The sequence below is a fragment of the Micrasema longulum genome, unplaced genomic scaffold (assembly GCF_059751315.1).
Source record: "Micrasema longulum isolate JH-2025_06_02 unplaced genomic scaffold, ASM5975131v1 h1tg000773l, whole genome shotgun sequence".
NCBI lineage: Eukaryota > Metazoa > Arthropoda > Insecta > Trichoptera > Brachycentridae > Micrasema > Micrasema longulum.
Genome location: NW_028277967.1, coordinates 30,512 through 56,321, shown reverse-complemented (window position 1 = coordinate 56,321; position 25,810 = coordinate 30,512). Strand labels below are relative to the sequence as shown.

Genomic DNA, 25,810 nt, shown 5'->3' with positions numbered 1-25,810 from the left:
GCGCCATTTTTGCGAAAATCGCCTCAAGGGCACTGTACAATAAATAAATATCCCTGCACGTCTTGCAGCTACAGAGCGCATGGACGTTAAGTAATCAAGCCCCCATTTACATTATGTTTTAATTTGAGAGTAAAGTTTATTGGAATGATATGAAAATTAATCAATTAAAAAACACATTTTTAAAAGCACATGTTTGATGATAACGAGTCTTGCAGCTACTGAGCACATGGACTGTTGAAATTCTAGACCCCATTTACAAATTTAAGCATTTTATAATTGATGACATTTACATATTGAAGCAAGATTACCAATCGTCTTGCAGCTACAAAGCACATGGACGAGTGTAATTCTAGCAACTTAAAATCGTACAAATTAATTTTCAAAAAAAACATTGAGCAGAGTACATATTTATCAAGTCTTCGTGCTAAAAAGTAAACAATAAAAAATAAATTAATAGAGCACTGTTTCAACTATATGAAATAAAGAAAGATATCCGAAAAGTACCTTTTGTAGATTGTAAGTAACATGTGGCTAAAAGGCTGCTCGCTGATTCCGGGGAGTGCCGTTACCGAGGGATGGTGCGTATTGTTCCAATGAACTGTAGCTCAATCACAAATGACCATCAAAGCGCTAATAAGCGACGTGATAAAAATTTCTCTCCATGGTCGTTTAGCGTATTTGCGATCACAATGAAACAGTCGTGAGATCGGGATTAATATATTTTTAAATTTTGTTTCACTTCAACCGGATGCTTGGCTACAACTAATATTAAATGTCAAAATATTTACGTTTTGCGACGTATAATCCTGCTGCGCAATCACACATTTGAATTTCACCGGTGTAAATATGGAAAATATTTTAAAACTGCTATTTTTATTTATTATTTATCGTGCTATTTATTGCATTTAGCCGGTGGTTGGCAAGCCAAATGTCAAAAAAACAGTCCCCATAGTAAGTATAATTTAATTATCACTTTTTTGTAATAGATAGTCCCTACTATTATGCAAATGCAATTTATTGTATTCTTTTTTAAGGTACACGCCGATTTTTTGCCAATACGAATTTATTAACGAGGAAAACAAAAAACAAACAGACACAAGCGTTGACTTAGAGATTGCACTCGCGTTGACTTATGACTGCGATAACCTAAGCATGTTCATTATTGTTCAGTGTGATCGCTCAAATGCTCAGCATGTTTTTAAGCATGTCGTTATTTTAATAGGATTGAGCTACAGCTCTTTTATTTCACTTTAATCAACAGGTGGAAAATTTAACAAATATTGATGTTCAAACATAGCAAAATGGTGAATATTACACAGCCAGCCAATGACAGGTCATAAGCCCAAGACTTCCATTGTATCTTCTCTGAAATTACTTCATCTCTGTTGTAATTTGTGAGTCTTAATGCTATTTCTTCTCTCAATATTATCCATATTATGTTTTACAGAATATTTTATTTTTTCTTTCTTATGTTACAACTAAAAATTATTATAACTGTCCATTATTTACTAAAGGAGCAAAAATTCATAAACATTTTCTTGTATACCCACGAACATGCCATGCATTTGTGGGATTTTCGTTTACTATTTGTACTATTAATATGTATTTCATTGCTATGTTATTATGCTTTATTTTTTTTATACTCTGTTTTATCACTTATGTTTATTGTAAAAAAAAAATAAAAAAATAAAAAAAAAATAGCTAAAAGCTCAAAGATTATCGAAAGATAAACCCAGCTATTTAAAAATCAATTATTTTATGTGTTTAGGTGTAGAATCATTATAAAACATATCGTAGGAGTTTAATTGTATCCATAATACAGTCCTTAAGAAGATTTTCTGAGATGTACAATGTAAATTTGAAGGTTGCTGTTCTCAATTCAACAAATAATGCGGGTGTATGAATCCGGAAATATTTTTTGCCAAGTTAAATAATTGATGGATTCAATCGTTTGTATTTTTCAAGTGAGTAATATTTTTTTTTCATGGCCATTCATAATTTACTAGTAGCGTCTTCATCATACCCCTATCGAAACCAAGACTGTATTTTTTTAATATGGGAGTTACATAATGTTACTATTGATCTTGCTTATAATGTACAAGATACGATCGCGGTCATCCACAAAAAAAGATTTCAAATAATGCTTCACAAAAATCGCACTTTTCCCTCTTTCCAATTGTTCCAAGAAGCTAAACTTTTAGACCTAAGACAAATATATTGTCTTCAATGTTTAAAATATACATTTAAGAACCAAAATTGATTTACAAGTAATTCAAATAGATCAACTCAAAGAACGAATCGTGTGTTAGAAATACCACATTGCAAAACGAGGCTCGCACAGAGACATGCATATTTTATAGGCCCAAAAATGTTTTAATTCTTTTTTTACTGATAATATTTCATTGATAACAAACTTTCAAAATTTTCCTTCTTTAAAAAAACATGCACTATCCTGGATTCAAACTTAAGATATTAACTCTTTTTTTCTATGATATATTTTGTTGCCCTTTAATAATAAGGAATATTTTGGTGTTTATTAAAATATTTTTAATTTCCTTTTTTAATTACTATAAAAAAAATTCCATATTATCTTTTACAGAATATGTTATTTTTTCTTTCTTATGTTACACAAAAATTATAATAACTGTCTAATTTTTATTATAGGAGCAAAAATTCATTAACATTTTCTTGTATTCCCACGAACAGGCAACTTTGTGGGATTTTTTGTTTACTATTTTTACCATTAATATGTATTTCATTGCTATGTAATAATGCTTTATTTTTTTAAAACTCTGTTTAATCATTTATGTTTATTGTAAAAAACAAAAAAAAAAAAAAAAGGCTCCTGTGACCGCGTGAATTTTTTTCGTTTCATTGTTGGCGCACCAGACGTAAACAAAAGATCCCAACGGTCAGTTTATTTGGCCACGCGTGTTTTTCGGCCATTTTGTTTTATCATCATCATCATTCCCTTTACGCATCTAATGGTGCATAGGGCACTGCATCGGTACAAAAGACAACAATAAAATATTATTGGATTATGTTAACGTTTTGCCAATTAACGAACAGTGTCAGTATAAGATAATGACAGATCATTTCCTCGATTTCAGTTTTAAATCCAAAGTAACCCACCAGAAGAAGAAGACAGAAGAACTACTATGGAGATAGAACAATGGGGAGTGTTGTACCAAAACTGTATAATTTAATCCCAGCTGAAAATCGTGAGGAAAAAAACCTAAATTCATTTAAAAAAATAGCCAATTTTTTTTTAAAAACAGCAAGTGAAAGTTAATTGTGCACATAAATATATTTTATTCCTTATTTATTAATCAACTTTGTTCTTACTTTTTATAAATTGAAAAAAAAAATGTAAAGTAACCTGCAGACAAGCTTCGACTTTGCGGGAGCAAAAATACAATTATATGTGCTACTTATTTGTTCAAATAAATAAAACTTTTTTTTTTTAAATAACAGCGCACTTTGATTTTTTTTTGCTACATGAAGATAAAATTATCAGTTTTACGCTTCAGGAACCAGTCCAGGGACTATGAAACATTCTGGTGTGAAAACATTATTTTAAATAAATATTTCGTATCAACCATGTCGAGAACCGAACCCGAGAACTCTTGTTTGGTAGGCAAACGCGCTGACCATTACACCACGAGGCCAACTTGCATAATTTTACTATTGATCATGGTGTGCAAGATACAATCACTGTCATCCACAAAATAAGATTGCAAAGGCTCCTGAGACAGCAGGAATTTTTTTGTTCCATAGTGGCACACCTGACGTATCAAAGAGATCCTAGCGGTCAGTTTATTTAATCGCGCGTATTTGTCGGCCATTTTGTATAGTCGTAGAAAATTTTTCCGATGAAGAGCACGTCGCGCGCTCCCGCTACCTCCCGTCTGTGCGAGATCCACGGGGTCATTCGTTTTTTGACTTTGCAGAACAATACCGTCGCGATTATCCATCGGACTCGTGGAAGTTTATGGTAGTTATTGATGAGTCAAAAAAATGACACAAAGTCGGTGAAAATGTTCAGAGAAGGCCGTGCTGATACTCACGACGAGACAAGAAGCGGAAGACCATCAGTGATTTTTGATGAACTCGTGCAAAAAAATGAAGAACTAGTCTGAAAGGACCGCCACGTGACGCCTGACGATCTTTACGAGAATTTCCCTGGCATTACTCGAAGACTCTTTGGTGAAATTGTGTCTAAAAAACCTTGGTTGCAAGAAGTTGTGTGCGAGGTGGGTGCCTAGAATGCTGACACCGGAGCACCGTCATAAGCGCGTGACCACCGCGCGTGAATTTTTTGAATGTTTTGCACAATAAGGAGAAGCTTTTCTGGACTCTCGTGACGGAAGATGAGACCTGGGTTCGTCACTACCACTACATCTCAGAATCCAAAAGACAATCACTCCATTGGCGTCATTCATCTTATCCATCCACCAAGAACTTCAAAACGACCCATTCAGCCGAAAAAGTAAAGGCATCAGTTTTTTGGTACCTTTTGGTTGATTTTATGCCTAAATGGACGTACACAAATGCTGAAGCTTACTGGAATACCCTTAAATACTCAAATGATCCGTACAGAACGGCATAGGGGGAATGCTAACCCGGGGAGTAAACATCCTGCATGACAAAGCCCGGCCCCACACCGCGTGAGTCACAAAGGAGCTGTTGACTTCGTTTTGATGGGATATTGTCATCCATCCCCACTATTTATCCAACTTGACGCCTTTGGACTATCACTTTTTCACTAACCTTAAAGAGTTTTTAGGTGAGAAACATTTTTTCAACGATCAAGGGGTCGAAGAAGCAGTAAAGAACCAGTTGAAACAGATTTCTATGACACTGGGGTCCAAAAACTAGTGTCCTGACTACAAAAATGTCTCGATCTTGACGGCAATTACGTTAAAAAATTGTTTCATACATGTTACTCGTTAAAAAAAGCTCCTATTGTCTCAATATCTGGATCGAGAGCTTTTGTTAAAATGCTGCCGAGGTACTTAAATTTGTCCACTTTTTCAATGTCACTACCCTTTTATTTGAAAGAAAATGCTGAGTAATTAAGTCGGCCAAATGTTATACATTTTGTTTTGTATTTTTTAAATGAAATCCCTCTTCTGCAATGCTAATCTTAACTTAAAAATAAGGCAAAGATCGGTAAAATGTTATGAGTGGTCTGTATTGTTGTATGGGTGCGAGACTTGGACTCTGAAGGTGAACACTATGAACAGGCTGGAGGTTTTTAAGATGCAGTTGCATCTCAGAATGCTTAAGATATCTTGGACAGACCTGATAACGAACTCAGAAATCTTAAGTCGAGCTAAAACGAACAGAGAACTTTTAACCACCATAAAAGCTCGTAATATTTCGTATCTGGGGAATACAATGCGTGGAAAAAAGTACCACTTGCTTCATTTAATTTTGAAAGGCAAGATTGAAGGTCACAGAGGGGCTGGAAGAAGACAGATGTCCTGGCTGCAAAATATACGAGACTGGACTGGCTTTAGGACTGTGGAGCAGATTTTCCGGGCAGCACAGGTCAGAGAGACTTTTGCCAGAGTGATTGCCAACGTTAGGGATACCTGACAGGGCATTGAGAGAAAAAGATGTTACTTGTGAATTATCCTGTGAATTTCAAATAAATACAAGCATTTTTATATCCTACAAAAATGTTGTAAACTTATTTTGTATATGACCCACTTTTGCTATTTGTCTTTTTTATCAGGGAAATATTTGAGTTTTTAATCCTTCCTTTATTGTGCCAAAAACTTTCCCGCATTACGGTGATGTGTAACGTCTGCACATTCAAAAAATGAGTTATTTTAAATCAGAAAAATAAAATATTTATAAGTAATTGCTTATTTTATTTAAAGCTGAAGTTAAAAGTGATAATATATTTGATCTCTTTGCTAAAAACATAAAAAAAAATTTTCTCTTGCTCGCAGTCGTAGCGCGGGCGAAAGAACCGCCCATAGCGAAATCCGGAGAGCTACTCATTTGTTCTTGTACCGGCCAACCGGCGTCTGTCAGAAGTACTGGCAACTTTGATGTTCGCGCGTGTGACGCGTAAAAAAGGGGAAATATCACTTTTATTTTTACAAGTTTAACATAATTGTGATAAATGAAATACTGTTGACTTAAAAAAAATGTACTTATTAGTAGTTTTTTTTTTTTTTCATTTCTTATTTTGTAATCCCGCCAAAACGGTTTATTGCGTTGACCACGCCTCTAATATATCACGATTCGGTTAAATTTTGGCTTTTGATTGTGACCGTTTACATTGGAATAGAACGTCGTCACGAATCTTGACGTCACAACTGTCAGCTGGTTAGACGGCTAACTGTGAAACTGGCGTCGCGGGTTCGATTCCCGCCAGTTGCAAGAAAAAAATCTCAATGTGATATGTTAATTACAATTAATAAAGATTTATTATTATTATTAATATTATTATTATGAATGTTGAAAATGAAAATGAATGATTGAAAATTAAAGATGTGGTTTTAATTTATTAAATAAAAATGTATCATTTTTACATGTTAAGCGTGGTTACAAGTTATGTACATTAGTACAGTATATACGTACCGTAATGTAAATGAAAGTCATTGCTTACTGAACATTTCGGTCAAAGTAAGCTGTTTGACTGTCATCATCCGTTTTCGGGTAGCAAATTCGTTATTTTGCGAATTGCAGTACTTTTCGTCTTAATTTTTTTTTCTGAAATTCTGAAAGCGATTCGGACAATCAGCGATTCGGACAATCAGCGATTCGGATAGTTGATGTCCGGATAGTTAGCGTGAAAATTCAATTTCTCTGGGTTTTTTAATCTGAAGACAGATTTAAAGGATTTGGGTCTTTCTATCGGTTATATTCAATAAGCCAGTTACTTTTTAAAATTTCAATTGAATCAACCACGATTTTAATTGAATTTAATTATAATTTAATTAGACCATTGACATTAGTTATAATGTCTGGTCAGGAAGAAAGTAAAATTATAATGACCATAAAACAATTGTTTCATTAAATCAGATGTTACAGAAGTATGGAGGCCGCCTAAACTTTCACCAATTATGTCACTACGCATTAATAAATTAAATTATTCAAGAACTCATCAAAATTCTCCCAATTTATTAGTAAATGTGATATAACAAACAGTAATATATGTATAACAAAATTTTGATCGTTTATTTTAAGCAAACATTATTTAAGAAAGCTTTTTAAAGAAATAAACATTATGACGGTCTGTTCATTATTACAAGAACTTCCAAATAAACAAACAAGACGCGTGATACCCGACGGAAAATATCCTATTTCACACATATCACATTTATTTATTTGATTTTACAATACGCCCAAGGGGCATTTACAAAAATTAGACAGTAAGTACAAACATAGTCAGTAATAATTTTAAAAATAAACAACACTTTTTTGTATACATGTAGAGAAAAAAAAGCATGCTGCAATGCAAAATAAAAGGTGAAACTTTTCACAGTAAAAAAAAAATGGATAAATATGGATATAAGAAAAATGATAGAATTGGAAAGCAAATTGTAAATAACTTGTAAAAAGTTTAAGCAAACAAAAATGGTATTAACAAATTAACATTAAAAACAATTAATAAAAATTAGTTTACAGTAAGTATGTACCCTCGTTAGCTGGGCAAAGTGGATATCAAATTGTATTTATGACAAAATGTATGAATAAATAAATAAATAAATATACCTAGGTTGCTCTTACGGCGATAGGGGCATTGAAAGGAGGAAATGTTAATTCTAATAAAAAACGCGAATTTTTTGTAAACAAAGAATTTTTGATTACCAATTACCGATTTCCGTTTTACCGATAACCGTTTAACCAATTACCGTTTTACCGATTACCGTTTTACCGATTAACATGTTCCGATTAAAATTTTCCGATTAACATTAACCGAAGCAGTCAGTTGGTACTAGGTACATACTAGTGGCGAGCAGTGATTTATTTTATAGGTAATCTACAAAAATGTTCATTAATTTACTCCTACATTTAAGTACATAATAACGTGGTTCTGTGGAAATGTCAGGACTACCATATTCATTTCTAAAAAATGTTCTCCCTCTTTTTTGTAATTTGGTTATAACTCCCTGGAATGAAAAGTGAAGTTCCGTAATTTTTTTATTAGCGTTTGAACAAACTCAAAATATTATAACTAAACCAATTGTTCCAAAAAGAAGCATAATTTTTTTAAAATTGTTTTAAGGCTTTGCTGAAAAATAATAATAAATAAATTTTATTCCAGTTATATACTTTTTTGGCTCAAGGGCAGCAATATTATATAGGCCTGATGATATTTAACCTTATCCCAGATTCATGGAAATGTAGTGGGATTGCCAGGCTGAGGAAGTGTTGACTGCATTTTTAATCTGTACTGGTCGAAGGGAGTCAGAGAAATTGTTGTCCAATGTAAAGGATGTAAAGGACGTAAGCTGATTTCTTGTTTTACTAGCAATGACTTAGGACTTAGGATAAAGAGATTTTGGTATGATTTATGTTTTCTCTGAATATTTATTATTTACTTTTAAGACTGAAAAGCACACATAATAATAAAACTGTAATTACTTTTAAATACACAGTACTACTCCCTGTACTGACATTTGACTGTGAAACTTTTGTGTTCACGAAAAATTTTTTACACAAATTATCAGTGACACAGAGAGCCATGGAAAGGAGAATGCTGGGTATTTCGTTGAAAGACAGAAAAACCAATACATGGATTAGAGCGAGAACAAAGATCACCGATGTGGTCCATAGGGCTGCCAACCAGAAATGGAGCTGGGCTGGTCATATAGCCAGAATCACAGACTCTAGATGGATCAAAAAAGTCCTGGAATGGCGACCCAGAACGGGTAGAAGAAGTGTCGGCAGGCCTCAGACAAGGTGGTCTGATGACATAAGACGAGTTACGGGAAGTGGTTGGATGCGGTTGGCTCAGGATAAGGAAATATGGAGACTAAAGGGGGAGGCCTATGTTCAACATTTGACAAGAGACGGCTGATGATGATGATGATGAATTACTTTTAAATATTATTATAAAATACATAATTTACTGCCTTAGAACGGGGAAACTATCCCTAGTTAGGCAGTTTAGATGAACCAACAGCAAAAATAAAAAATATGTATGCTTACTTTTACTACTTAATTAATTTGTTGTATAAATAATTCATTGTAAATTGCTGTAATAAATATGTAAAAAATAAATTAATTAAAAAAAATAAAAATAAAAAAAAAAATTAAAAAAAATGGCTAAATAGTGCGGATCCAATTCAACCACATAAAACAAAACATTTCAATATAATAATGTATGGATAACCTTCAGAATATGTTTAAGTCGGCCTCGTGGTGCAGTGGTCTTCGCGTTTGCTACCATGCAAGAGGTCTCGGGTTCGCTTCCCGACATGGTTGAAATGAAATATTTATTATAAATGCGTTTTTACACTAAAAAATTTCATAGTCCCTGGACTGGTACCTGAAGCGTAAGACTGATCATATTACCTTTATGTAACAAAAATGATCAAGATACACTGCGATTGGTGTACTAATGCAGTGCCCTATTCACCATTAGGTGCGGAAAGGGAATGACGATTTGTTTAAGTAACATGTATTCTTGGCACATATGTATTCTTTATATTTCTATAATAACGATTTTTAATTTCTTACATTTGATTAGCTAGGCATTTATAATTAAGTAGTTTTAGTTTTTTTTTATGTTATTGTTATACAAGAATAGAACTATTTATGCCTTAAAAGATAAAAAATCTTCATCTTAGAACTGGCTAAGCCATGTTAGATGGAGACTATCCTAAACAGAGAACACTCCGTTTTCATTTTCTATTCATTAATTTTATATAGATTCCCTGTTATATCCCGTGGCTAGTGTGTTGGACTCACGGATCAGAGGTCCGAGGTTCGAACCCCACTCTACTCCAACTTGATTTCCATTTTCTAATAGTGAGTTATTTACAACTCGTTGAAAATGGCCAGAAAAATTAAAATATTAAGTTAAATTATTAGAACGCTAATATTTCTTTTGAAAAAAATTTGAAAAATTCCCTGTACTTATTTTATGCAATAAATTTATAAAATAAAAAAAATATACATGTATAACAATTTTAATAGGTAAATACTTTCTAAACAAAAGTACAAAACAAAAATGAATAAAAGTAATCAACTTGTAAGAAAAGAATAAAAAAATAATAATAAAAATCAAATAATAATTAAATGATTTTTTGGATAAATAAGATAAAATACAATAAATTCTCTTATATTACGAGTATACAATACATGTGCCAGCCAGGATTTGTAGACGGTACCACCTGTTTCATGTACCAATAAGTAAAACATCGTATGTTAAAAATGCTTTTTTTCGTAGGACTTTTTCAATGTACAATACAAAATTTAAAAATATAGATTACACAAACATCACTCTGTCAGATTTAAAATTTACACTAAAAATGTATTATGTAACTTAGTAGACATTATAATAATAAATATTTACATCTCCCCTCCCCTCCTTATCCTCTCTTCAAGCATTTTTGTCCTTATCCCGCCCAATTTACAGTAACTTAATGTTCTTAAAATTAATATTTAAAAAATCTTTGATTATTGATTACATGAAAATAACATTTTGATTTGTATAAATTGGATGTATTTATTTGAAATGTAATATATTTTCTATACTAACTTTGTATACTATGTGGAAATCTGTTATTAGTTCTGAGTTTATACACTATATCTGTTTGTTTACTAAAAACATGTATGTAGAACTGTTGATTTCCCTAATAAAATAAAATAAAATAAAATATCTTTATGGCGGTCTCGGCATTTCCACCCATCGCTTGAACAGGGGTGAATGGATCCACCCTGCAGTGCCTTGAGATTTTCAGGCATTCCCATAGGCTCCAGGCTCTTTGGCAAAGTAAATTTGACAAGTGGATTCTTAGGTAAACATTTCGGAGGCACTGCCGTACCTGAGCTTATGAGCATGTGAAATGATTATTTCGGATGAATATCTTCGCAACAGCAAAGGTTTCAGCTCCTTAGCTTCACTAAAATCAACAGATGTAAGATTTTAAGAGTATGATGCCTCTTAAGAGGCCACTTTACTCACTGTGTATTCACTATTCTGCCTATGTTTAAAAAAAATCTAGGAGTACTAATGGATGAACATCTCTGCTGGCGAGCTCATACTAATGAATTAAGCCGCAAAATATTTTTCAGTCTACACTCACTTAGAAAGTTGCAAAAATTCTTACCCATTAGTACTAAATGCACTCTTGTACAAGCATTACTACTACCCATTCTAGATTACGCTGATGTTTCCATGACTGATTTAAGCTGTGAGCAACTCGATAAACTTGAACGACTTCAGAATACATGCATAAGGTACATTTTTGGTCTTAGGAAATATGACCACATTTCTGATTATCGTAGGCAACTGAAATGGCTCAAAATTAGACAGCGGAGAGACTATCACTCCCTCTCACTTCTGTTCAATGTACTTCATAGTCCTAACGCTCCTATATACCTGTGTGAAAAATTTCAACGCTTATCAGTTCATGGTTTACCTCTTCGTTCTCATTCTCAAGGCACTCTCTTAATACCCATACACAATTCCTCTTTCTTCTCTAACTCATATAGTGTCCATGCGGCTCGACTGTGGAATCATCTCCCATCCACCATCAAAGATGTTACCACATTATCTCTGTTTAAATCACGTCTGAAGAAACATCTCCTTTCTCTTCCTTAATCTCTCCTCCTTTCCTTTTTCCTCTTTCCTCTTTTTTCCTTTCTCCCATTGAGTAATAGTTTCGATTTAAGGTAATTTATAAACAAATACGTTTATTTCTATTTTTATATATCTTAAAATTTTTAATCTTTTTTTTTCTATTGAATATGTTCTGTAACTTGAATTATAAAAATAAAACTTTTATTTTATTGGTTGGTTGGAAGAAATTGCCATTTAGCAATAAGCCCGCCAATGTACAAATAACATTATGTACAAAAAGTTAAATAAATAAATAAATATGTTTAAACATTTATAATTTTTCCATCGGTTGATTTTTGTTAAAATTGAAGACCTGAAACCTTTGACCAATCAACAACATTAGATTTTATATGGCTATACTTATTTTATGACTATCTCTAAACTTGTTTTAATATGTATTATTTCTGAAATAAAGAATTGCAATATAGCTAATCAACTTATTTTTTTGGAATATAATGGATTCACGAATTGATATAAATAAACGCATAGATTTGATTAAATATCAATTAAATGATGATGGAAAGGTGTGGGAATTTCGACAGGCTTCACTGAGCGCTAATCATCTAAAGACAGCCAATTTTTTTGTCAGTAAACATATTTTTATTTGCATGTAGGAATGTAGTTAAAATCCCACGCAGTTTGATTCCGCATAATTATTTATTTATTAATTTATTTATTCAACCGTTTATGCCGTTAACAAAATGTGAAAAAAATCAGAAGATCAAAATACAAAAATACCGTATTTATTGCATGTCCAAATGTTCGTAGACGAGGCTGAATTTCATTTCCTAGTGAGCTACTGAGATTTTAATATATTGCAACAGAGAGGGGAAAAATTTTCGAGCAAGAAATACGGAAGTTTATTCATTTACAGGAGCTATTTCTTTATGGAAAAAAAACATGTATAAATTATATAATTCAACAATATTTTGAGTTTGTCCAAATTTTTGTAGACAAGGACTGGATTCAACTCCTTGGGGACTCCCAACTTCACAAACATCAACATGTGAAAGAATTAAAGGAATATAGATGTTTAAATATTGGCAAAATAATTAATGTTACACAGTATGTAAAGTGGCCACTTAAACCGGCCAATAACAGGTCATAAGCCCTGTAAATGCCTAGACTTCCATATTCCCTTCTCAAAATTGTTTTCCCTCTCTGTTGCAACAAATTTAGGTCTAAGACGAGAAGTTCATTTTTTAGTAGTTTTAGAAAAAATTCATCGTGCAATTAAATGGTCTAATTTTTACCGGGCGTAAGAAAAAAAAGTGTATCCAATTTCCCGCTACACTGAACTTAAGTTCAGAAAAAACAAATGTACACATATCTTATATGAGCCCATATCTGTGACGAGCCTGTCTTCTGAATAAAGGGTGAGTTTTACCATATGGTATATTATATAAATATAAATGAAAACATAAATGGAAATAAAATAATCAGTGAAAACCAAATGCCACCCATATAACGCCTGTATAACAACTATTCTCCTCTACATTAGGGAATCGTGGCAACCCTTTAGGGCCCAAAACATCAAAATTCTGAGTTTTGAGAATAGGTGTCTCAGAAAAATCTTGGGTGTGACGTGGTTAGACTTTGTGAGCAATGAAATAATAAGAGAACGGACGCAGCAAACTCCGGTGGCAACTGTCCCTAAGCGGGGGCGATAGGGTTGGCTTGGCCAAGTGCTGCGGATGCCTCCTGAGAGCCCTAACCACGCTTGCCTACTTTACAAGGCATCAGGTTCTCGACGTCCTGGACGTCCACTGCTCACTGCTCTTCGACAGTTCGTGTCAGAACTACGGGACGCAAACCTGACTTTGGAAAATGCACAGGAGCTGGCAGCCGACGGAGATGCTAGGAGGGTCTTTGTGGACACCGTATGCTCTAACATGGAATAATGAATGAATGGATGAAAATAATTATGATAATGGGTGAAAATGTCAAAACTTTGACAGTTTATTTTTTCGGAAAAAATCCGTCGAATTTTCCGTCGCACGCATGCGTACAAAAAAGCGGGAAGCGCTCTGATTGGCCCGAAACAGTCTCGAGAGAATGCGCATCTCGGGGTATATAAGAACGCTAAATCTTGTTTCGAATCAGTCTTAACGCTATTGCGAAGAAGGTCGGTCATACATATTATAATATTTAAAAAATAATAGTTAATTCAAATATAATCGGTTGATTTAAAACAAACATTCGATTCGGATAACTCTTGCATTCACTACTTAAGCTGAAATTTTAAACTATTTGTAGCGAAAAAAATATTAGCTTTAACATTTTCAATTTATTCGATTATCTAAAATTAAGTATTTTTTACACTTTAAAAAATATTTTTTAAATCGGTGTTGATTCTGTTTTTTTTAAATAATGATTTCACAATTTGGGATGCTTTTTTATTCTTTCTTCTTTTTTATTAATTCAGTATATTTTCATATTATTGAAACCTTTTGTTTGTTCGTTTTAAAATAAATAAATTAAAGTGTATTTTATTGTTTAGTAGTGACACGGTTTTTTTTTATTTCCAGAAGTGTTAGCTGTGTTTTTTAAAAATAAAACAGGAATATTAATACTGTGATGTCGTCTTGTAAGGTGAGTTGTTTTCATTTATTTTTTAAAAATGTATGACAAACACCGATAAAAATGCCGTTTAATTTTCTCAATATATTTATTTTTTTAAAAAGTTAATATAACATTTGTATATTAACTACAGTATATTTGTTAATCAATCTTCATTATAACAACAAACTTTTTTTTTCAACTTATAAATTTCCTTTCATCTTTCATACTTTCAGGCATTCCATTATTCATCAACTCGTCAAAAATTTTAAGCTTTTTTTAATTATTGTTTTTTTTATTTTGTGATTCTATTTTTTCTTAAGTGTCAGAATTATACCATTTCCATTTCACTTCTGTATGCCAGAGGTAAACTTTTTTATCCCCAAAAACCCAATTAGGAAAGACAAATTAGTGTTTTTTTAGACTTTAAACGTCTGGTATTTTTCAACGATAAGCTTTTAAGTAAATTTATTTCTTTAAGTACTTGAATTTTTATGTGTTCTAAATTGAAAATTTAAACATGAAGCTTTATGCTTTAAACATCTGCTATATAAACAGCGAGAGGCTTTAAAGCAAATTTGTTTTCTAAAGTTCATTAATTTTTAAGTGTTCATGATACAATAATGTTTTTTTCTTAATTTTTAGACTTTTTAAATTGTCAAATTTAAAATACATTTGTGTACCACAAATACCTTTATGGTAGGTACAACATCAAATGTTGTATGTGAAAAAAACAGTAAATCCAAAGAATTTCATCTATGATAAGAATAAAAAAAAATATCAACATAATGTCCCTTTTCGCACCTTACGGTACATAAGACACTGCATTGGTACACTAATCACAGCGTACCTTGATCATTTTATTTGTTACGTGAAGGTAAAATGATCAGTCTTGCGCTTTAGGTGCCCGTCCATGACTATGAAATATTCTAGTTTAAAAACACGTTTTTAAATAAATATGTATCGGGAATCGAACCCAAGACCACTTGCGTGGTAAGCTAATGCACTGACCTTCACCACAGGCCGACTTTTTTAAATCAATTAATCAATCAATCAATTATATTAGTCAATGTTTTTTAAATAATAAAATGTTAAAAAGGTGTCCATACATAAACAATAGTTTTTTTTTCATGAAATAACTAACTCTATTTTTTTATTTTGTGTAAAACAAAAATAAGTGGGTACTTATAAGTTGTAGCTTTTTTTTTTCTAAAACATATTATTTAGAGTTTTTCTTTTTCATTCTCTTAGTACTGCTTTTTTTACTATCTTTTGCCTCTAATATGGTGTGAAGTCACAATAAATACAAAAATGTAATTTTTCTATGTTATTAAAAAAATAGGAGTTAATGCTATTTACTTCGTAATAGAGGACGATTTTTTTTGTATTTAAGAGGATACATACTCGTACATGAACAGAAAATATAAAATTTGGTATCTTTAATAAAACAAGTTTATTAGATTATAATTCTTATATAAAGGTATATTGTGACGCGTTTCGTTTGTTTGAAAATGTCCTAACAAGAGGAAATGCGTCGCAATATTCCCTTTGTATATTTTAAAAAATAAAGTAAAATTATAATACAATAAACTTATTTTATTAAAGATACCAAATCAAATTTAATATGGAATTCTACAGATTGTCTGCATTTAGAAAATATAATAGTAAAATAATAAAACCCTCTAAACCGCGAAACCGGCTTGTCAGTTAATTTCTTAAAGACAAAGTAATAAATTTATTTCATCAAATTGAGAGTTACCTGAGTTTACCTCTCGCATACTGAATCAGAATTATTATTATGGATAACTTAAACAGCGCCATTTTCGTAATAGAAATCCTCAAGGGCGCATAGTGATTCCATATATAAATAAATTTATAAACAATATTTTGAGTTTGTCCAAATTTTTGTAGACAAGGACCGGATTCAACTCCCCGGGGAGCTGTTAATATTAACATACTAAAACAGAGATGAAGAACATTTTAGAGAAGGTATTATAGAAGTCGAGGCATCTACAGGGCTTATGACCTGTCATTGGCTGGTTTAAGTGGCTATTTTACACACTGTGTAGAAGTATCTTCTTCTCTGTCGTTCTTTAGTTCTGAGGGTCGTAATCATTGGTACTCTCACCAGCCATTCCATTGACAAAGCGTCTTTACTCTTCACGGCTCTGCGCCCTCTCCACAGCTCTATATAGGGTCGCCAGTGAGGTGGTTTTCACCTGGTCGATCCATCGAGCTGCAGCTCTGCCTCTGCTTCTTCGTCCTGGCACACTTCTCGTGATTATTATTTTCTCCGGATTTTTTTGGTCACGTCTAGCTATATGACTGAAGAACTGCAGCATACGTTGGCAGCATATGGCCAATAGGCGAACTTTTATGTTAAGTTCTTCCAGTATGACGCCAACACCACTTCTCGAAGGCATCTATTCTATCCTCTGATGTAGAAGTATAGAAATTGAAAAAATATTTTTTTCAGGCGTTGCCTAGTATATAGGTGAAATAATTCAATCAGATGAATCTCACCCGCATAAATAAAGGTTCCAGCGCTTCGCAAACATCAACATATGAAGAATTGAAGGAATATATTTATAAACATATCTATTTATGAACATCTGTTAAAATATGGGAAGAATGGTGAATGTTACACAGTGTGTAAAGTGGCAATTTAAACCAGCCAATGGCAGGTCATAAGCCCTGTAGATGTCTCGACTTCTATATTACCTTCTCTAAAATGTTATTCATCTCAGTTGTAATATGTAAATAAATTTAATTGAAGATTTTAAATTTGTAATTTAATTAAAACAATTATTTTTTTATCACATGCTACGGATTTATTCAAATAATTTAGAGAACAAGTGAGTTTTAAGCTTTTTCCGAAACAACACTTCATCTCACAGCCTCGCACCTCTGCTGGGAGAGCTTCCATGCCAAGGCGCGCAAATGCGCGTTCACTGAATTTAGTGCGCTGTTTTCGTAGAGGTATAATAACTTTTCCGCTCACAGTAGACGTGGCTGATCTAAGCGTGATACGCCTGTCAGCTAGTTCATCTGGAATGCATAGTTCTCTTAGGTAGCCATATTTTGAGGGTCAAAATAAGTGGTTCGCTTTTAAGTTTTATGTATTATTTTATTTGATTACAAGCCCTCAAAATGGAATGTTAACTAGGCGAAAGTAAGCATTTTGACACCTTCTGTTCGCGTTCAATTGAAAAAATAATGCTGCCAAAGCTGTTCGTGATATTTGCACAGAGTATTTATTTATTTATAGGTTGTTTATTATTTATTTATTTTTGTTTTTTATTTATTTAACTTTTTGTACATAATGTTATTTGAACATTGGCGGGCTTATTGCCAAATGGCAATTTCTTCCAACCAACCAATAAAATAAAAAAAAGTTTAATTTTTATAATTCAAATTACTGAACATATTCAATAGAAAAAAAATATTAAAAAGCTAAAGATATATAAAAATAGAAATAAACGTATTTGTTTATAAATTACCTTAAATCAAAACATTTAATATGGAAGTCTAGGCATTTACAGGGCTTATGACGTGTCATTGGCTGGTTTAAGTGGCCACTTTACACACTGTGTAACATTCACCATTTTGCCTATGTTTGAACATCCATATTTCATCAATTCCTCCATTTGTTGATTTTAGTTAAGTTAAAGAGCTGAAACCTTTATTGTTGCGAAGAGATTTATTGTTTGCTTTACAGAATTTTTATCTCTGCATTTTTTGTTTAAATGCTTACTGTTTTTTCTTGCATACCTTTGTAATTATTGTTTTTTTTTACTTTGTTAATTTTTTTATTATATCCTTTTTAACTAATTTCACATATTTTTTATGTATACTCTGTGTTTATTATTTAGTATGTTAGCATCTATTTCATTTTTATTTTTTGTAATTGCCTTTTGGGCGTTAATGAACAAAATAAATTAATACTTCTGAATCTTTAAAATTTTTGAAAAACAATTTCACAGGTAAAAATCAATTCTTTGGAAGCTGTCTTTATTTCATTTCTTTCCCACATTAACATTTCAGATGTGCCGTAATATAACGTTTATTCACCAAAATATTACAAATATTGCAGTACAAAAATATGTAAATATTTCGTACAAATATTTAATTAAATTTAGAATAAAAAATGCAATATAAAATAAAAATAAGTTCTCATTATATAAATTAGGTAGTCAATAAAACTACAAGACAGATTATCCGTTCTTATTGCACATAATATACAAAACCTTCAATAACCTCTTGAAGATTTATTCCGTCGGTGAACGTTTTAGTTTAAATATTAAGGAGTGATTAGGATAAATGCTAAAATGCGATATTTTAATCAGACATTAGAAGTACTTACAGTAGCTCTAGCAAAAATAGAAAAAAATAAAATTCTTTAGTACGTGTGATGTCACTGATCTTCTACTTAACGGCTTAACCGATTTTAGTGCGGTTTTCAACGAAATTTAATTTAATTTTATTTTATTTTAATTTATCTTATTTTATCTTATTTTATTTTATTTTATTTTATTTTATTTTATTTTATTTTATTTTATTTTATTTTATTTTATTTTATTTTATTTTATTTTATTTTATTTTATTTTATTTTATTTTATTTTATTTTATTTTATTTTATTTTATTTTATTTTATTTTATTTTATTTTATTTTATTTTATTTTATTTTATTTTATTTTATTTTATTTTATTTTATTTTATTTTATTTTATTTTATTTTATTTTATTTTATTTTATTTTATTTTATTTTATTTTATTTTATTTTATTTTATTTTATTAACGTAAACGGCAAATCTGCCTTTTGCAAAGATTTATAATACTAACATATTTGGCTTAATATATTTTTTTAAAACATAAATTTCCTTATACCCAAGATTTATAGAAAAAAAATAAACCTAAAAATTATACAAGATTTATATTTTGAAAAATAACCTAATAATTACACAGCGTATTCAGTAGAAAGTTTAAATAATAAAACACTCTACAGTAATACAAAAAAAAATCATAAGTACTGTTTCATACAGCTGGGCAAAGTGAACAAAAAACTGTATATATTATGAAATGCATGAATAAATAATTACTATTCACCATCTTTGAAAAAGTTCAAAAGGTTTGTTCTATAGGATCAATACCCTACACTTAATATATCAGATACGTGGGAATAACTATTGCCGAGTTCATAAAGTCTGTTTAATACGGCATTACAAGTATACACTGTTCGTGAATTGTTGCTACAAAACGGTAACACCTGTCTGAAATGTAAATCTTTGCGTTGCGCGTGTTCGTAAATATTTAGATTTTCAATCGAAACTGCAAAAAAAAAGTTGGAAGCACAAATCTTTTTTTCATCGACCTACCAGGGTTACATTCAACGAGAATGCAAATACAAAAAAAATGGAAGGATGTTGTTTTTTTTTGTGTTTAAAATAAGTTTTTTTTGTGTTTTTAAATGTTTACAAACAACATTCGTTTTTTATGGATCCCAATCAGATTCTTTCCTAACATTCCTTATAATTTCTACCCATATATTTATTTTTTCTGGATTTTAGGTAATACTAAAATAATATCAACTGACATTCAATACATTTTTGAAAATCGCATTCATGTATGAAGTGCACCCCTGTTGTTTAGAAGAATCGAGTTTGACATTTGCAAAAATCGTCAAACTCGACTCTTTTTCTAGACTCGAATTGTCTCTTGTTTTTCACAAAAGTCAATAGAGGAAAGCGTTGAGGAAATGTGAATGTTTAAACATAAGCATAATGTTGAATTTTACATAGTGTGTAAAGTGGTCACTTAAACCAGCCAACGACAGGTCAAATGCCCTGTGAATGTCTAGACTTCCATATTCGATTCTCAAAAATGTTTTCCTACTGTTGCAACAAATCTATTATGTTTAATCTATTGTACAGGGTTTTTCAAGGCCAGACCGCGAAACTTCAGAGGAACATTCCGCATGGTAAACTTTTTAAAAAGTCCTCATAAATTTTATCCAAAAAGTCATTAAAAAAAATATATATATGATTTCAAAATGGCGTAAATCTTTAATTTTTCGGACAAGCATCCCTTAGAGAGGTAGGGGTTTGTGAAAAGACTGCTAGTCCAAGAAATTTAAGATTTTTTTCCATTTTAAGATCGTTATTTTTTAATTTTTTTTAAATGACACTTTGGAAAAATTTTATTTGGATTTTTTTTAAAGCTTGACATGAGGAATGTTCCTCTGAAGTTTCACAGTCTGACCCGAAAAAACCGTGTATATATGTGTGTTTACGTCTGTAAAAAATCTTTGTGCTATGTACACCAAAAAAAGGCCTATGTGTATACTCAATGATAAAAAGTTATTATTTTTTTTTGGGTCAATATATTTATTTCTAATTCCTGCAAACTGAATGGTACATTGGTTCTATTGTTCATTTACTTGTTGAATAATTGCGTGCTAATCACACGTTTTTACTATGTAAATATTATCATAGACGTGTAAAAGATTTAATTCATTATATTTTATCATTGCTTTAGTGTGTTTTCAAGCAAAAACACTAGGAGACTTGAGAACATTTTAACAAACGAATTTGGATGTGATACAATGGTTTATAAGAGAAATTATTTGTGAGAATTATAAAGTGACACTATGTGAAAAAACTTATCTATTGTCGTAAATATTTTTCCATTAAGAAGAAGGTGTAAGAACGTGGCATTCTAGGCATTTACAGAGCTTATGATCAAGAATTAACTAATGTAAAAAAAAAAACATAAAAATTAGAAAAATATTTTCAGGCGTTGGCGTTGCCTAGTAGGTGAATTGTTTCAGTCGGATGAATCTCACCCCCATGATAAAGGTTTCAGCTCGTTTACTTTACAAACGTCGACAGATGGAAGAGTTGAGGAAATGTAGATGTTTCAACATTGGCAGAATGGTTGATGTTACACAGTGTGTAATGTGGCCACTTAAACCAGCCAATGACAGGTCATCCTTCTTCTTCTCTGGTCTCAATCCTGGGATTGGCTGGCAGCAATTACATGCATTCTTCTCCTTCATTCCTCCCTGTCTTTTGCGGCTCTTTTAAAGTCAACATATGATGAGCAGCGCACGTCCTTTAATAGGTCCTCCGGGTACTCTCGGCGTGGGCGTCTCCTAGAATTTGTCCCCTCGGTCATCCCCTCCATTATGACATGCAGGAGGCCTTCTTGACGTATTACATGGCCGATCCATCTCGCTCGCCTTTCGGACAAGGTCCTGAGCAGGTGCCTTCCACCTTCGATTCTTTGGAGAACCTCCTCATTTGTAATGTGGTCTCTCCAGAAAATTCCTAGTAGTCTTCTATAGGACCACATCTCAAAAGCCTCTAGTCTCCGTTTATCTCTTTCGGATAGGCACCATATCTCGCAGCCATACATCAAGATACTCCATGCATAGGTCTTAATTAGGAGTATTCTTAATTTTGGGTCTATATTATTTGATTCAATTATTTTTGACCTTTTATTAAATGCAAGTCTGGCTTGATGTATACGGCTGTCGACCTCACTCTTAGACCATCCTAGGTCATCTTAGGTCATCCTAGACTTCCATATTCCCCTCTCAAAAACGTTCTCCCTCTCTGTTGCAATAAATTTTACTATAAATAACTTCCAGGCCAGTCTGCAAACATTTGGACGTACTCAGAACATTGTTACAATCGAATTCCATCAAGAATTGCCAATATAAAATAACTTAACGTGATTCTTAACGAAAATATGAAACTAATTATTCAATGATGGCGCTTTTATGTTTTTTTATTGAAAAATGCAATTTTTACGTTTATTTTCATTGGACATTTTATAAAACGTGGTTTGCGGAAACTTTACACTTTATTGATTGTAAGAAAAACTATATCAATATAATTTAGCTCCGTTTTACAAAATGGTGTACAAAATAAAAATTGACTTATCATATTTATAGCACACCAAGTTTTGTAAAATTTCCATTGAAAATGAACGTATAAATGGCATTTTTCAATAAAAAAAATATAAAAGCGCCATCTATGAATAATTAGTTGCATATTTTCGTTTGGAATCACCTTAAATACAACTTTTTTTGTATGTATCATTAAAGGTACGAACAAAATAAATTAATGTAATGATACAATGTCTGTAAATTTGCAACAGAAGCGACTATTATATATTATAAAGCGTTACAAAATAACCTCATAATGTCTCAAATCTGCACGATTTTCCTGTCTCTCGATCTGTCTACTTTCATTATACCTGCACACTATTATACCTGTAAGTAACCTCACTATTCCGTTCACCGCAGACATCTTCTAGACCCGAGAAACATAACATAATCTCGTTAAACATTAATCTATTACTCTGGAGTGATTTATTACGTGTAGACCATAGAGCTATACGCGCAGTAGTTTTGTAGAAGAACAGCGTTCACTTGTGTTTTGAGTACAGTTGTAAAAATACCGTAGTCTACCAAATCTTTCAGTAGAATACCGCAGGGGCGAACCGTGTATAGAAGCGATTATGCGCAGCTTACCATTATATTTGACTGACCGTAATAATGATTTACTGTAACTTTATTTACAGAAAAACATTTAAATAATTACAATATTTGAGTTTGTCCAAATGTTCGTACACAAAAGACTGGATTTCACCCCCTCGGGAGTCATTAAAATTAACAAATTATAACAGGGATGGAGAATACCTTAAATTAGGGAATATGGAAGTCAAGGCATTTACAGGGCTTATGACCTGTCATTGGCTGGTTTAAGTGGCCGCTTTAATAAGTTAATCTCAATGACTCCCGAGGGGGTGAAATCCAGTCTTTTGTCTACGAACATTTGGACAAACTCAAATATTGTAATGAAACCAACTGGTCCAAGAAGAAGTTTAAAAATTGAAAAATTGTTTTTCAGGCGTTGCCTAGTATGTGAAATAATTCAGTCAGATGAATCTCTTCACAACAATAAAGGTTTCAGCTCTTTAACTTCACTAAAATCAACAAATGGAAGAACTGAAGAAATATGGATGTTCAAACATAGGCAAAATGGTGAATGTTACACTGTGTGTAAAGTGGCCACTTAAACCAGCCAATGACAGGTCATAAGTCTTGTAAATGCCTTGACTTCCATATTCCCTTATTTGAGGTATTCTCCATCCCTGTTATAATTTATAAAATAAATAATTAATATTTAAATTGAATCATTTCCACCGTTTGTGTTTTTATCCTGATATAAATATTAATATTAATAAAGCGCGCCCAGCGCCTGCGGTGAGCCAAGAAACTAGCCATCCAGCTTATTTTTTCATACAAATAAGTATACTATATTTTGAATGTAATGCGGGTTTTTTCTCCTAGATTAAACTTGCAGATTACAGAAATTATTTGAAGATTCTTGATTTGGAAATCAGTATTTAAAACATTATTTCTTAAGGGCTATTTTTCTTTGAGATGGTACTTTTGACATAAGACCATAATTACTTTCATGCGTCATATTGCAGAACATATGGCGCTCGACGCCGCCGTTTTTAGCACTATTCATTTCTAGAACGATTCGGTCAGTTGACATTTCAATTGAATACCTAATATCGTCTGAATTCATAGTCCTATTTTTTATTTATTTTTTAATGCGTACTGTATTAAAGTAATGGAAAATATATCTACATATATAATAAAATATATCACGAAATTACGTCGTTTGAGTTGATTTCATGGATGCGAGTTGTTGTATCACACATAACTTTAGAAAAATATCATTTTATAGTATATATTACTTACATTATATTATGTACCTTCTATGTAGGTACAAATATATGATATTTTTTTATAGCTTACCTGTAAATAGACGACTTTTGAAAATAAATAATAATGGCTAGTACCTATTTATACACTTGTCACCGAGTAATAAACATTTTAGAAATCTCTTTTTTTACACCCATTAACGATATGTATCAGATCGTCTACATGGGGCATTGTACGGTTAAAACATGGATATATGCAAACACAGACTAGGAAATGAATGTACCTCTCATCTCGACATTTTTGACTCGAGTCTCTGTGAATTCAGATCATCTCTTTATAAATATTTTTAGATGTTCTACTGTAACGATTAACGATTAATTTGCAAAAGCTACTTATGCTAATGATCTGATGTTAACTCATTTTATGTTCATAATATACCGACTTTTTTATATCTTTTATGCTGACATACATTTATGTTGATATATTTATCGTGTTATGTTTATTTTTCCTTTTATATATTCATGTTTTAACCCTACAATGCCCAATGTAGACGATCTGCTACAATTTTAATGAACGTCGAGACAATTCGAGATGTTGGGATACTTTTTGATAACACACTTAATTTCAACCCTCACATTGACCATATTTCAAAGAAAGCGTCAAAATCTGTGGATTTATTTTGCGAATATCTAAGCCATTCAATGGTCCAAAAATTGCAATTACATTGTGTAAATTATTTGTTCGTAGTTTGCTTGAATTTGATTCTATAATATGGTCTCCTAATTATAATATTCATATAACGCGGATTGAATTGGTGCAACGTAAAATTTTAAATCGTTAATATTTAGAATCGGATCAAATACTTTCATTTTCAACTATTATGATCGTCTAGAGTACTTTCATATCTTTACTTTAGAATTCAGAAGGATTTTGGCTGGTTTGATATTCTTGCACAAATTAATATCCAACTGTATATTATGCCTTTGATATCCTTGCTCAGATAAACTTTAATGTACCTCGCCGCAACTAGCGTACCAATCCTGTCTTTGCTGTGGAAAATTGTAAAGCTAACATCGGATCTTTTCCCCTCTGCCAAGGATCCTTAGAACAGTGAACGAAATCTCACTAAACGGTACTGTCGATGTGTTCCTACAGCAAGGGCAGGCATTTTAGAAGCAAGCGGTGTTGTCTCTCCTGACTCGCGATGTCGCACTTGCCATTTCCGCCTAGGTTATTCTATATGCATACCTTTTGTTAATTATACGCTTCGTTAATTTAAGTAGATTTTAAGAATGTTTAGATTAATTATTATTTATTAATTCCAATTTGTTAGGGATAACTAAAGCCTGTTGATTGGCTTTAAAAAAAGTTTTAAAAATCGATAATAAGTACAAAAGTGATTTCAGACACGTTAATCACTCGACGACTAGTTTATTATATGGTTTCAGCTATTTTACTTCACAAAAGTCAACAGATGGAAGAGTTGAGGAAATGTGGATATTTAAACATACCAGCATATTTGGACATACTCGAAATATTATTAAAATAAACACGCCTCATTTGTATGCAATCGGTGCATATTCACACGCGCCCCCGAACACCGCAGTCTTGTGGTTAGGTGTCGTAACTCGCGACTGGTGTCAAAGAGCGGAGGTCCCGGGTTCACTTCCCAGAGCAGAAAGCGAGCGATATAAGCTA

At 32.0% G+C, this 25,810-nt stretch overlaps 1 protein-coding gene across 1 annotated transcript in view; it reads left to right on the top strand.

Moving 5' to 3' along the window:
• The first annotated feature begins 14,300 nt into the window (after positions 1-14,300).
• LOC148279062 (uncharacterized) overlaps positions 14,301-25,810 on the top strand; it is a 36,726-nt gene continuing 25,216 nt past the window's right edge. The window contains exon 1 of the mRNA XM_088230497.1: positions 14,301-14,404. Within this exon, the coding sequence (XP_088086623.1) occupies positions 14,390-14,404 (15 nt within the window). The 5' untranslated portion in view covers positions 14,301-14,389. The remainder of the gene's footprint in view (positions 14,405-25,810) is intronic.